This window comes from Lathamus discolor, chromosome Z (assembly GCF_037157495.1).
Source record: "Lathamus discolor isolate bLatDis1 chromosome Z, bLatDis1.hap1, whole genome shotgun sequence".
Classification (NCBI taxonomy): Eukaryota; Metazoa; Chordata; class Aves; order Psittaciformes; family Psittacidae; genus Lathamus; species Lathamus discolor.
This window is the reverse complement of record NC_088909.1, coordinates 86,186,399-86,198,574: the sequence shown is the minus strand read 5'-3', so window position 1 is coordinate 86,198,574 and position 12,176 is coordinate 86,186,399. Positions and strand designations below refer to the sequence as shown.

Below are 12,176 nucleotides of genomic sequence, written 5' to 3'. Positions count from 1 at the left end.
TTAATCTAAGATGCAAAATTATCAAGTGCATACCATCGTTAACATATCTCAAGGGTAACTAACTGGGAATTGGAGTGTATCAACAAAGTGTGATTTTTGTGCCAGTGTATTTTATTTTTCAACAGAGAAGATGTTTGTAAGTATTTTTATTATAAAGGCTTAAGAAGCTCCTAGCTATGTTTTTACCTTTGCTTTACAGAAAAAAAGTACCTCAGACTTTGATAAGCAGGTACCAGAGCATGAATGCCTGCTCCTTTTATTTTTCAAGTAACTCTAGATAATTCAGCAGCTGACATGATTTTAGGTAGAAAAGAAGATAAAAGCATATACATCTTTTATGCTAAAATGATTTTTTTCTGAAAGTCATATAGCTAGTGACATAGTAATGTGCGAAGGTGTAATTGGGTATTTTAGAGGAAACTAGTTCACTTTTTCTTTTCAGTTGATTCTGTATCACTTCACTCTTATGCTATTTTTTGATTAATTTAATAAGCTTGATGATTAGCTTACTGCATGGAATTTCTTTATTGCTAATTAAGATTTACACTTTTTTCTAAAGGCTAAATTTTCCTTTAGCCTCTGCTTAAATAATGTTTTTTCCTTTGAGAGTATCTTAATCACATTGAACTACTTCTAATATTTAAATAAATTTATTATTCTCTTCTGGTGTGATAATTTACTTCTAAATATTACAGATGCAACTTGGTATTAATTCTGGTTTGGGGGTGAAAAGTCTTTACGCAGATGTGTGAGTACTGAGATTTCTTTTGCAGACTGCCAGGTGAGACCCCTTAGATTAAAAAATGATCCCAGGAATTGGTGATGGCTTTACAATGAAGATCTTGATCTTTACAAAAGCAGTGTATTTGGGGATAATGGGAAAAGAAAGCTAAGCTTCTACTTTTTAACAGCAGGCTTCTGTTAATAACTCAATATTTTGGTTCGGAACCCAAATATGTGGATAAGACAGTATTTTCTTAACTTACTGATTTAATGTTGGTAAAAGCTTCACTTTTGTGGAAAAAAAATTACCGAGTTTGTGCAGATGTTTTATTGTGATAGATCTATTATCCAGCTATTAGAAGATAAATGACTGATCTTTTCCAGTTTCCTTGCCTCCAGAAAATTGAAATAAGAAGGGGAATATCATTTGGGCTGTATGATTAGCGCAAGTGGGGTGGCCATTAATTTGAGAGAGAGGAATCTTGGCAGCATAGGCCAACTTGCACTGTATTATCAATCAAACCTCGATGCACTTCTTGTGATGACCCAGCACTCTCAGGTTTTTGCAGCGTTAATTAGAATTCATGACAAAATAGATGCAAGGAAACGTTTTGTACCCTTCATAATTTTATAGAAAATTTATTGTTATTAGAGGAACCATTTGCTTAGTGTGATTTTTTTCATTACCAGCTTGTCAACTAGCATAGATAATCTGGAGAAAATATGAACTCCATAGATTGGGTGTCACTTTTGTTGATGGTTCATATAGTTTACCTTGGAGCACAGCTAATGGCTGAAGTTCATAGCAACAGCACAGAAAAACGTGGCAACCAGTGGAAGACAAATGAACCATGTTTATTGCTTTAATATAAAAAATACATAAATGGAAAGCAGCATTTGAATTTGATAAGCTCATTGCGAGTTTTGTTGGAATGATTTATATTTTCTCCTTATACAAAAAGCTACTATTGACACAGCGAGATGGAAATTAACTGACTGTTTTTTGGAAACAGATACTTTTTGGTTTTATATTCTGATTGGATCATTTTATTTTAATTCTAAATATTTTTATGGAATGTCGAGCATTCAATAAACAAAGATTATTAGCTGTTCCTCTGATGTTTAGATGTATAGTAGGATCATGCTATAGGGGAAGCAGTGTCAACTAGAAAATAATCTCTTATTAAGAAGGTATTAGGAAATTTTCTCAGGTAAATCCTCTAGTTACCAATCCATTCTCCCTTTCCTTTTTTTTTTTTTTTTACCCCTTTCAAATGAAAAGCCTAATTTTTGAAAATGCAATAATGGAGAAGAGAGATGTGATGTTAAATACTCTCATGATGTATGGCATTTCCTGCATTAACTTGTAAATCTAGGGACTTGCCACAGGAATAAAATGCTTGTTCATCCAGTGTACCTCTTGCATTTCATAGGTTTTGTGTTCGAATTTTTATTAATGTCTTTTAAGCATTCACAAGTGACAGCATTTTCGTTCTAAATTTGAATAGGTGACCCATGTGTATAGAAATAAGTAATTATTCAGAATTCCTGTTTTATAGTATAACTGTTTTTTTCATTAGATTTGTTTTTACTCGTAGTAACTGAACTTTTGAAAAAACAGTGCTATTCAAAGGATACCTGCTCCATTTTGAAAGATCTAAACTAATGTTATATGTATTTTTTTATCTCAGCTTTCAAACTATATCATATCCAAATGAAAGAGAAATACAGCAAAAATATGCGTGCAGTATGAGTAGCAGTAAAAGGCAGAGGTATCCACTCCAGAGCTACGGTCAGACAGCATAATTCATGTCATCCTTCACAACTGAAGGGTATTTTTAAATATTAAGCTGTGACTGTTCTTATAGTCATATATTGATCTGTGTGTCAGTCTCTCCACACTCACTTCTTCTCTTTCCCTCTCTCATTTTCTCCTCTTGTATGTCAAACCCATCAAGACACCCTGTACTGTCTTGCAGTGTTAAAGAGTAGAATATCCGCAATAAAGTTTATGGGACAGTGATCTGAAAAAAGTCTCTGTGGTTTGAAAGTGTCATCTCTTTCTTAAAAAACTTCAGGTTTGTCACGCTGTCCTCTGCAAGCTGGCCTTAACAGTAGTTCAGAGGTTTGCATTCTGATAAAATTGTTTTGCTGCAAAGGAGTTCTAACACGGAACTCTTGCCACTCTTCTCTTTCACCCTCAGCTTATCTGGCCTAATGGGATACCTACTCAGGACTGATAGCTATTTGTCTGGAGTTAACCACTGTCTTCTGCTGAGCCTTGAACTAATACCTAAGCATCAACTTGCAGCAGTTTTGAATTGCAGAATAGTTTATTGTAGCATGTTATTAAGAAGAAAGTTAGTACAAGATGAAAAAAAGAGCTATTGCTTTTGGGATACACAAAAAATGGTAAATTATTTTAGATGCAGACTGTGTTTTATTTAGCTCTATCAAATAATCAAATTTTGCTCTCTGGAATGAGTTGTATCCTTGCTGGGACCAGCAGGTACCAGTATGTGGACAGGGCTGGAGACAATAAATGCAACTTCACGTTTTTCTTATTGGTAATTCATAAAATCCCCACAGAGCCTGAAACTTGTTTAGCATAATAGCAAGACTGTATTCTGAGCTGTTTTCTTTCAATTGTAATGTTGGGTGCATACTAATAAACCAAATGTCAGCCAAATACAGGGAGAAAAATGTAACATATGAATATCATTGTATTTAATATTTCTCAAAAAGTACCATTTCAATAAACTGCACTCCTATTTAATTGCTTACTTTAAGTCATTGGGGAAATTTTAGAGGTTGAAACGCAGATCCCCAGTGCTCAGATAGAATATGATATTAATTTGCTGCCAGAAGGCTATACTGCATGCATGCTAACTGCATACATATCAGCTGCTTCATATAAAGTGTCATTGTTTCAGTTATTTGACTTAACGTGTATTCTGCAACAAAACAAATCTTAATTAAAGCAATTAAAAGAGAAAGAACAGTAATTCCAGTCACACAATGGCATGTCCTCACAAGGCATGGTCAGCTTTTGAGATTTTCCCACAGTCAAGGTAACCTGTTGCCAGAATTTTAGCAGTAACCTCAATATATGTTTCCTTTATTTATAAAAGAAAATACTGTATCAAAAGGTTTTAGTAAGTTTTGAGCTGTTATAACGTAGAGAATCTATTTAAGTTTCTCTTGAAAACAAAGCTGGTTTTGTAAAAAGTCATAGTATGAGGATCTTTGTGTATATTTATATATTTGTCATAGAGGCAAAAAATTGCATGAGGATGTACTAGAGCATAAATGATCCATTTCTGTAATTTTGGAACTGGTAGGTAAGTGCTGAACAACATGCAGAAATTCTGGTTGTGTGCTTGGAGGAAAAGTATTAATATATCTCCATTGTATTGCTTGGGTTTATGCCTTTTTTATTATTTTTTTTTTCCTTCTGAAGTGTGTTTATGAAACCCAAAAGATAAAATTTCATATGACAGTTGATTTGGCTGTATTGAGAGATAAGTTTGCATTCCAGTAGTGCTGGGAAACTTCACTTGCCTCCTCTTAGGTTTGATCATGCCACTGTTGATAAGAGAATCCCAATAGACGTTGTTGGACATATCACTGTATTATACTTGTTGTTTACTGTTACTTCTGAGTTAATTGCAAGTTCTCTGATAATATATTTGGAAACTATAACTGAAAGATGAAAAAAATTTATGCTTACATTGCACTGTGTCTTCAGGACTGGGAACTAAGATTTATGTGTGTAATAGAAACAGCAAATGTTTTCTCTGTTCTAGTAAACTTACTCCAATTCTGGTTTAAGTAAGATACCATTTATCTGGGCTCAGGTTTGTTATTGTTGTTTGTTTGCACTGAATAGAAACAATTTGAAACTGTGGAGAATTGGTAGTATTAGTTCTGATTCTTACTCGTGAATGAACTGTAGAAGGAACACTGACCTATTTATATTTTGTTTTCTAGCTGGTGGCTGGGAGCGTTGTAATGGCATTTGAGGAAGTGTGTCCAGATAGAATAGATCTGATTCACAAGAACTACAGAAAGCTCTGTAACTTGTTGGTTGACGTGGAAGAGTGGGGTCAAGTTGTTATAATCCACATGTTAACTCGATATGCACGTACACAGTTTGTAAGCCCATGGAAGGTAAGTTTGTGATTTTTTAAAATTACAATTGTGTGCTTGCATTTCTGAATTATTTGTTGGATACTTAGACTTTCAAGATGCATTTTTATACAGATTTTAGTTAAAATAGGTATTAAATGTGTAAGTTTTACCTCTCTGAGGGTTCATTAACAGGAGGCATGCACTTTATTTCAGAACATGAGAATTCTCCTTCCAGGCTATAATCTGTCATGTATTATATACAGATTGTAAAATATGTAATAAGTGGGTTTAGGTAGAGAAACTTAATTACTATGTTTTCTTAACATCCTTAAGTCAGTGTTTGTTACATGTTGTTTATTGAAAGAAAGTAACTTGAATTATTCTTTCTGACATTTATAAAGAATCAAAATTGATAATTTGCTTTACCTAAAGCTACAGTTTCACAGTTGGTTTAAGCCATTTCTAGTCAGTGACTGGACAAAGGAAGAGTAGAAGTGGAGAACGACCTGTCTTGGACTGAGAGGTTGGCGGTCTTGATGGTATTAGGTTTCTTTAAGGCTCTAATGTGTTCTTTTTTTTTTTTTCACTGAAACTGGATGGATGACAGTTGTTGCTGTGGCTTCTGCTCTAGGAATATAAAAGGTTTGTGTAACAATACTGCCTGTGTCAACCTAAAATTGGTCATCAGTGGTATGGAATCATAGAATAGTTAGGGTTGGAAAAGACCTAAAGATCATCAAGTTCCAACCCTCCTGCTGTGGGCAGGGACAAAGTATTAATACGAAGTATTAATAATATTTTGTTTCCACTTTAATGAATCTCAGGGCAAAATTTAGACTACCTACTCAGCAATTAAATTAGCAGAATTTTATTTTCTGGGGCTAGTTGAAATGCATGCCATTGTCAATAGCTTCTTAAATGAACTCATCATACAACAGGGCATCTTGTGCAGTAGAAGAGATTTTTAATTTAGTTTATTTGCATCATTATGGATCAGTATTTAGGCTGTTTATATGTAAATGTATGATTTGAGGAACAATTAAGTGTTGACAAAGTAGATTGCAATCATATCAATTGCAGTGCCTTTTCCATAATTTTTCTAACTGACATCTTTGATGATAAATAGTGGATGCCAAGTCAAAGCCGATTATATAGTGCACTAGGAATTCATGGCGCTGTCAGGGAGAAGACCGATTGACTTTAAATTTACATATTAATGAGAAGATTTGTTAAGAGGGTGCTTGACTATAGAAAATAACAGCATATTTATAGGGCATGACACTTTATAAATAAAGCTGATGCAGGAAAATGGAAATTAAACCTATCAGATTAATAAATTCAAGGCTGTTAAAATGCATATTTGCATTTTTATTCACTAAAATTCACCTTGCTTCTTGAGAAACATATGCTGCTTTTGTTCAAATTGAGCTAATTCCCAGCAGGTAATGGTGTATTGTTCTGAACTGATTTCTTGTGCATCTAGAAACCTAAAGAAAAATTTAGGATGCTTGCCAGTTACGGAGAAAAATGCTGTTTTGAACAATATGCTTAAAATTGCTGCAAAACTTTAATTGAATTGCCCATTAACCAAGAATAGTTAGGTTTATATTGCTATTTTTATCTTCTTTGTAGGATAGAATATTTTGTTCTGATCATGAACACTGGGAGGAAGAATGCCCTTGATTTATCCTATTTTGAAACGTTTAGAGGGTGTTTTTTGAAGCAGTTACATGTGAATAACAGTTTTGGAATAGCCTTTTTCATGTGAACTGTATTCAGATTTAACATGTATTAACTGGAACACAAGCAAAACACTTTTCTGAGAGAAAATGCCTGCTCAGAACTAACTGGGAACAGCAGTTCAAGTTTCCTGGGAAGTGATGTTTTTGATGAGATAACACTGCTTTTTAAGCATTTAACACTGCATTTAAGATAGCGCTGCATTTAAACATCCCAGTTTAAATGTTTTGCCCTGCTCTTGTTCCAGGAGCTGCTGGGACTATCAAATTGTTTGCAAACAACTTCTGAAACTTAAAGACTTTCAGCCTAATCCATGAGGATGTTTAAAATACAGGTGCACTTGGTTTCTGTGAAGGTGTTGAGTTGCAGTCTAGAAACTCAGGGACTGATTTTCAAGCTGTTAAGCCATACCTGTTTCTGCAAGGAGATGAGGATCACGGGAGATAGCGACTGCTTCAGCTGTCCTGGTGTTACAGATCCACCATCAAATGTATGTTCATTCTGGGAGGGTGTCTTCTACAAATAGCTGGCTTGGTCAGAAGCTTTGGCAGTTGTTGTAGAGAGCAAAGTGGAGCTGGAACTCCAGTCTTGCAAAGAAACAGTGAGTCTTGGGGCTGCTCAGCTTTTTTTCGGACAGTTGCAGGTTACAACTTTTCTGGTGTTCAGTTAAGATTGGTAAAAAATGGTGTGTTCAGATTGATTGTTGACTTCAGTCAGAATAAAGTTCTTTCTAAACTAATACTTCTGAAAAACATGTCTCAATCTTATACTTTTAGGATTAATTAGTGAAGTATTGCTCAACTTAAAGTGCTCAGAATTTGATATAACTGTCGGGAGGACAGAATATAGGCCTGAAGAAAATGATCTAAAAGAATGAGGACTTCAAGGATAAAAATAGCAAGTTGTTGAATGTATATACCTGAAACCATGAATTCTGGAATGCTGCCTGGCTTTCAGGGGTTACAGGAAGAAACAGTTTGAAAGTATTTATTTTGATTGCTAGCTCTGACAAGATACTGAGGTCTCTTCTGACCTCAACCATTCTGTGATCTCTAGTCTTCCGTTAAATGCTGTAAAATGTTTCCTGCTCTTGTAGAGTTTTCTTAGTATCTTACAGTTACAAATTCTTAGTTTATTCCATAAAGGTCACAGCTATGTGTGATGGGTACTTAAGATGGCTCAGCAGTGTCTAGTACTGCTATCCTGGGTTTAGCAGTAGCAGTCAGTTTTTCTCCTTCTTAGTAGCTGGTGCAGTGCTGTGTTTTGACTTTAAGTCTGTGAACAGAGCTGATAACACCGATTGTTTTCAGTTGTTGCTAAGTAATGTTTATTCTGGCTAAGGACTTTGTGAGTCTCATGCTCTGCTAGGGATGAGGGGAGGCTGGGAGGAAGCAGAGACAGGACACCTGACCCAAGCTAGCCAAAGAGGTATTCCATGCCACAGCACGTCATGCCCAGGGGGGTAACTGGGAGTTACCCAGAAGGGTACGGGCTCTCTTCAGGGGAGTCAAACTCGTTCGACGGTGGTATTGTATTCTCTTCCCTTGTTATTTTTTCTTTTCATTATTAACACTGGTGGTAGCAGTAGTGATTTGTGTTATACCTTAGTTACTGGACTGTTCTTATCTCAACCCGTGAGAGTTACATTCTCTCGATTCTCATCCCCATCCCTCTGGGAGCGGGGAGTGGGGGGAAGGAAAGAAAGAGAGAGAAATGGGGGAGCGGAGTGAGTGAACAAGCTCTGTGGTTCGATTTAAACCACGACAACTGCTTAGAATATTTTATTTTTTTTTTTTTTTGTTCCCTGTGTTGGGATGCACAGTGAGTAAACTGTAACTGTAAATATCGGGATTCAAACACACCATACAGGGAATACTCTCTATCCTTAACTTTTCTAAAACTTGCTAACTCTGTAACAAGTATTCTGAGTCAGTTCTACTGGTTTATTGCAGGAGAGCATAATAAAACATTTAGGTCTGAGGGGCTAAGACAGAAGGAGGGAAAAGTGTATTTAGGTTGGTAGCCTCTTGTTAACTAGAATATTTACCTAAATAAATTGATAAAAATGAAACATGCTGAAGTATTTCGAGCTATTTACACAAAGAATATTTAATAATGAATCAACCTGATCACACCTTTCTCTTCTCAGTCTCTCAGAAGATTTAGAAGTTCTGTTATGCTCTCCTGCAGTAAGAAAATGAGTAAGGAGACATAGATAGCCAAACACACTTAAGAAGTATTGATTAATAACAGTCAGTTGTTCAGGATAAAATTAATCAAGATAAGTTCTGTATTAGTACATTGTAGAGCTTACTGAAGTTTCTTTGCCTCTATACAAAAAACCGTAGCATGGGGAACAAACAAGAGGAATTAGAGATGTGTGCACGTATGATATAATAGACATCACAGAAACATGGTGGGATGGCTCCTACGACTGGAGTGTTGGAATGGAAGGTTACAGGCTCTTTAGAAAAGACAGGCCCAGCAGGCGGGGAGGGGGAGTTGCCCTTTATGTTAGGGATAGGCTGGAGAGTATGGAACTCTGTCTGGGGACAGGTGAGCAGTTTACAGAGAGTTTGTGGGTCAGGGTTAAAGGGAGAACAGCCATGGGAGACATTACTGTGGGGGTCTGTTACAGACCGCCTGATCAAGGAGAACGTGTGGATGAAGCACTCTACAGACAGATAGGAAAAGCCTCACGCTCGCAGGCCCTTGTTCTCATGGGGGATTTCAACCACCCTGACATCTGTTGGAACGATGGCACTGCACGGCACAAGCAATCCAGGAGGTTCCTCGATTGTGTGGAAGACAACTTCCTTCTGCAAGTAATAGAGGAGCCAACAAAGAGAGGTGCCATGCTTGACCTCATGCTCACCGACAGGGAAGGGCTCGTTCGAAATGTGATGCTCCAGGGCAGCCTTGGATGCAGCGATCACGAGATGGTCCAATTTGATATCCCCAGGACAGTGAGAAGAGCGTGCAGCAAGCTCACTGCTCTGGACTTCAATAGAGCAGACTTTGGCCTCTTCAGGAGCCTGCTTAGTAAGGTTCCATGGGATATAGCCCTGGAGAGCAGGGGGGCCCAAGACTGTTGGTTGATTTTCAAGGATCACCTGCTACAAGCTCAGAAGTGTTGCATCCCAACTAGAAGGAAGTGCAGCAGGAGGGCCAGGAGACCTCCTTGGATGGATAAGGAGATGCTGAGGAAAATTCAAATGAAAAAAGGGGCTTATAAAAGGCGGAAGCAAGGAGAGGCAGCCTGGGTAGAGTACAGGGATGTTGTCCAGGAAGCTAGGGACCAGGTTAGGAAGGCTAAGGCCCAGTTAGAATTAAACTTGGCCAGGGATGTTAAGGATAACAGGAAGGGATTCTACAGGTACATAGCAAATAAAAGACTAGGGACAATATAGGCCCCGTGAAGAATCTCTTGGGAGAACTGGCTACACAGGACTTGGAGAAGGCTGAGGTTCTGAATGACTTCTTTGCCTCATTCTTCACTGGTAAGGGCTCTGACTGCACCACCCAAGTCTTAGAAGGTAGACACAGGGACTGTGAGAATGAAGACCTTGGGCCCACTGTAGGAGAGGATCTGGTTCGAGACCATCATAAAAATCTGAACATGCACAAGTCCATGGGACCTGATGAAATCCATCCACAGGTCCTGAAGGAGCTGGCAAATGAAGTTGCTAAGCCACTGGCCATCATATTTGAAACTTTATGGCAGTCAGGTGAAGCTCCTGACGACTGGAAAAAGAGAAATATAACCCCCATTTTCAAGAATGGGAAAATGGAAGACCCGGGGAATTACAGAGCAGTCAGTCTCACCTCTGTGCCTGGCAAAATCTTGGAGCACATTCTCTTGGAAGTCATGCTAAGGCACATAAAAAACAACAAGGTGCTTGGTGCCAGCCAGCATGGCTTCACTAAGGGGTAATCCTGCCTGACCAATTTGGTGGCCTTCTATGATGGGGCTACAGAACTGATGGACAGGGGTAGGGCAGTTGATGTCACCTGCCTGAACTTGTGCAAAGCTTTCGACGCTGTCCCACACAACATCCTTGTCTCTAAATTGGAGAGATATCAATTTGATGGATGGACCACTTGATGGATAAAGAACTGGCTGGATGGCCACAAGCAAAGAGTTGTGGTCAACGGCTCAATGTCCAGCTGGAAACCAGTAAGAAGTGGAGTCCCTCAGGGATCTGTGTTGAGACTGGTCTTGTTTAACATCTTTGTTGCTGACATTGACAGTGAGATTGAGTGCAAGTTTGCTGATGACGCCAAGCTGTGTGGTCTGGTTGGTATGCTGGAGGGAAGGAATGCCATCCAGAGGGACCTTGACACGCTTGTGAGGTGGGCTGATGCCAACCTTATGAAGTTCAACCATGACAAGTGCAAGGTCCTACACCTGGGTCAGAGCAATCCCAGGCACAGCTACAGACTGGGCAAAGAAGAGATTCAGAGCGGCCCTGCAGAGAAGGACTTGGGGGTTTTGGTTGATGAGAAAATGAACATGAGCCGCCAGTGTGCGCTTGCAGCCCAGAAAGCGAACTGTATCCTGGGCTGCATCAAAAGGAGAGTGACCAGCAGGTCAAAGGAGGTGATCCTGCCCCTCTACTCTGCTCTTGTGAGACCTCACCTGGAGTATTGTGTGCAGTTCTGGTGTCCTCAACATAAAAAGGACATGGAACTGTTGGAACAAGTCCAGAGGAGGGCCACGAGGATGATCAGGGGACTGGAGCACCTCCCATATGAAGATAGGCTGAGAAAGTTGGGGCTGTTCAGCCTGGAGAAGAGAAAGCTGCTTGGAGACTTCATAGCAGCCTTCCAGTATCTGAAGAGGGCCTATAGGGATACTGGGAAGGGACTCTTCGTCAGGGACTGTTGTGACAGGACAAGGGGTAACGGGTTAAAACTTAAACAGGGGAAGTTTAGATTGGATATAAGGAGGAAATTCTTTCCTGTTAGGGTGGTGAGGCCCTGGAATCGGTTGCTCAGGGAGGTTGTGAGTGCTCCATCCGTGGCAGTGTTCAAGGCCAGGTTGGATGAAGCCTTGGGTGGCATGTGAGGTGTCCCTGCCCGTGGCAGGGTGGTTATAACTAGATGATCTTGAGGTCCTTTCCAACCCTAACTATTCTATGATTCTATGATTTGTGCTGTGTGGTTCTACCAGATGATAGTTTTGTGGTTTTTTTTTTTATTTTTCCCCCGCCATAATAGATTTGAGGCTAGGGAATTTTCTTCCCTAGAGATCAACAGCAGTCACCTCATTTTCAGTTTCCATTAAGCTGACCTCTTCCAATGCGGTCGTGAAACCCATTGATCAGTAGACTTACTTGATCCTGATTTAGCTGATAAGAACAAGGGGTTAAATTTAAGAAAACTAGTGTACAGTGATGTTGTGTTTTTCTGCTTATTTCTTCCATTCTTAGTATACCTGTCAGAATCCTCGGTCTGAATTGGAGGATTCTGATCCAGTTGCAGTTTTCCTTTTGTCAGAGTGCAATACTTTCTGACCAGGTTCTTTCAGATATACAAGAGGAGGGGTTAATGTTTAATATTAAGTCACTTATTTGAGGATA

General features: G+C 38.8%; 1 protein-coding gene across 2 annotated transcripts in view; it reads left to right on the top strand.

Moving 5' to 3' along the window:
- The window catches only part of AP3B1 (adaptor related protein complex 3 subunit beta 1), a 164,634-nt gene that overhangs the window by 39,993 nt on the left and 112,465 nt on the right, over window positions 1–12,176 (top strand). For both annotated transcript variants that reach the window (XM_065661062.1, XM_065661061.1), the window contains exon 7: window positions 4,714–4,893. In XM_065661062.1, coding sequence (XP_065517134.1) covers window positions 4,714–4,893 — 180 coding nt within the window. The remainder of the gene's footprint in view (window positions 1–4,713; window positions 4,894–12,176) is intronic.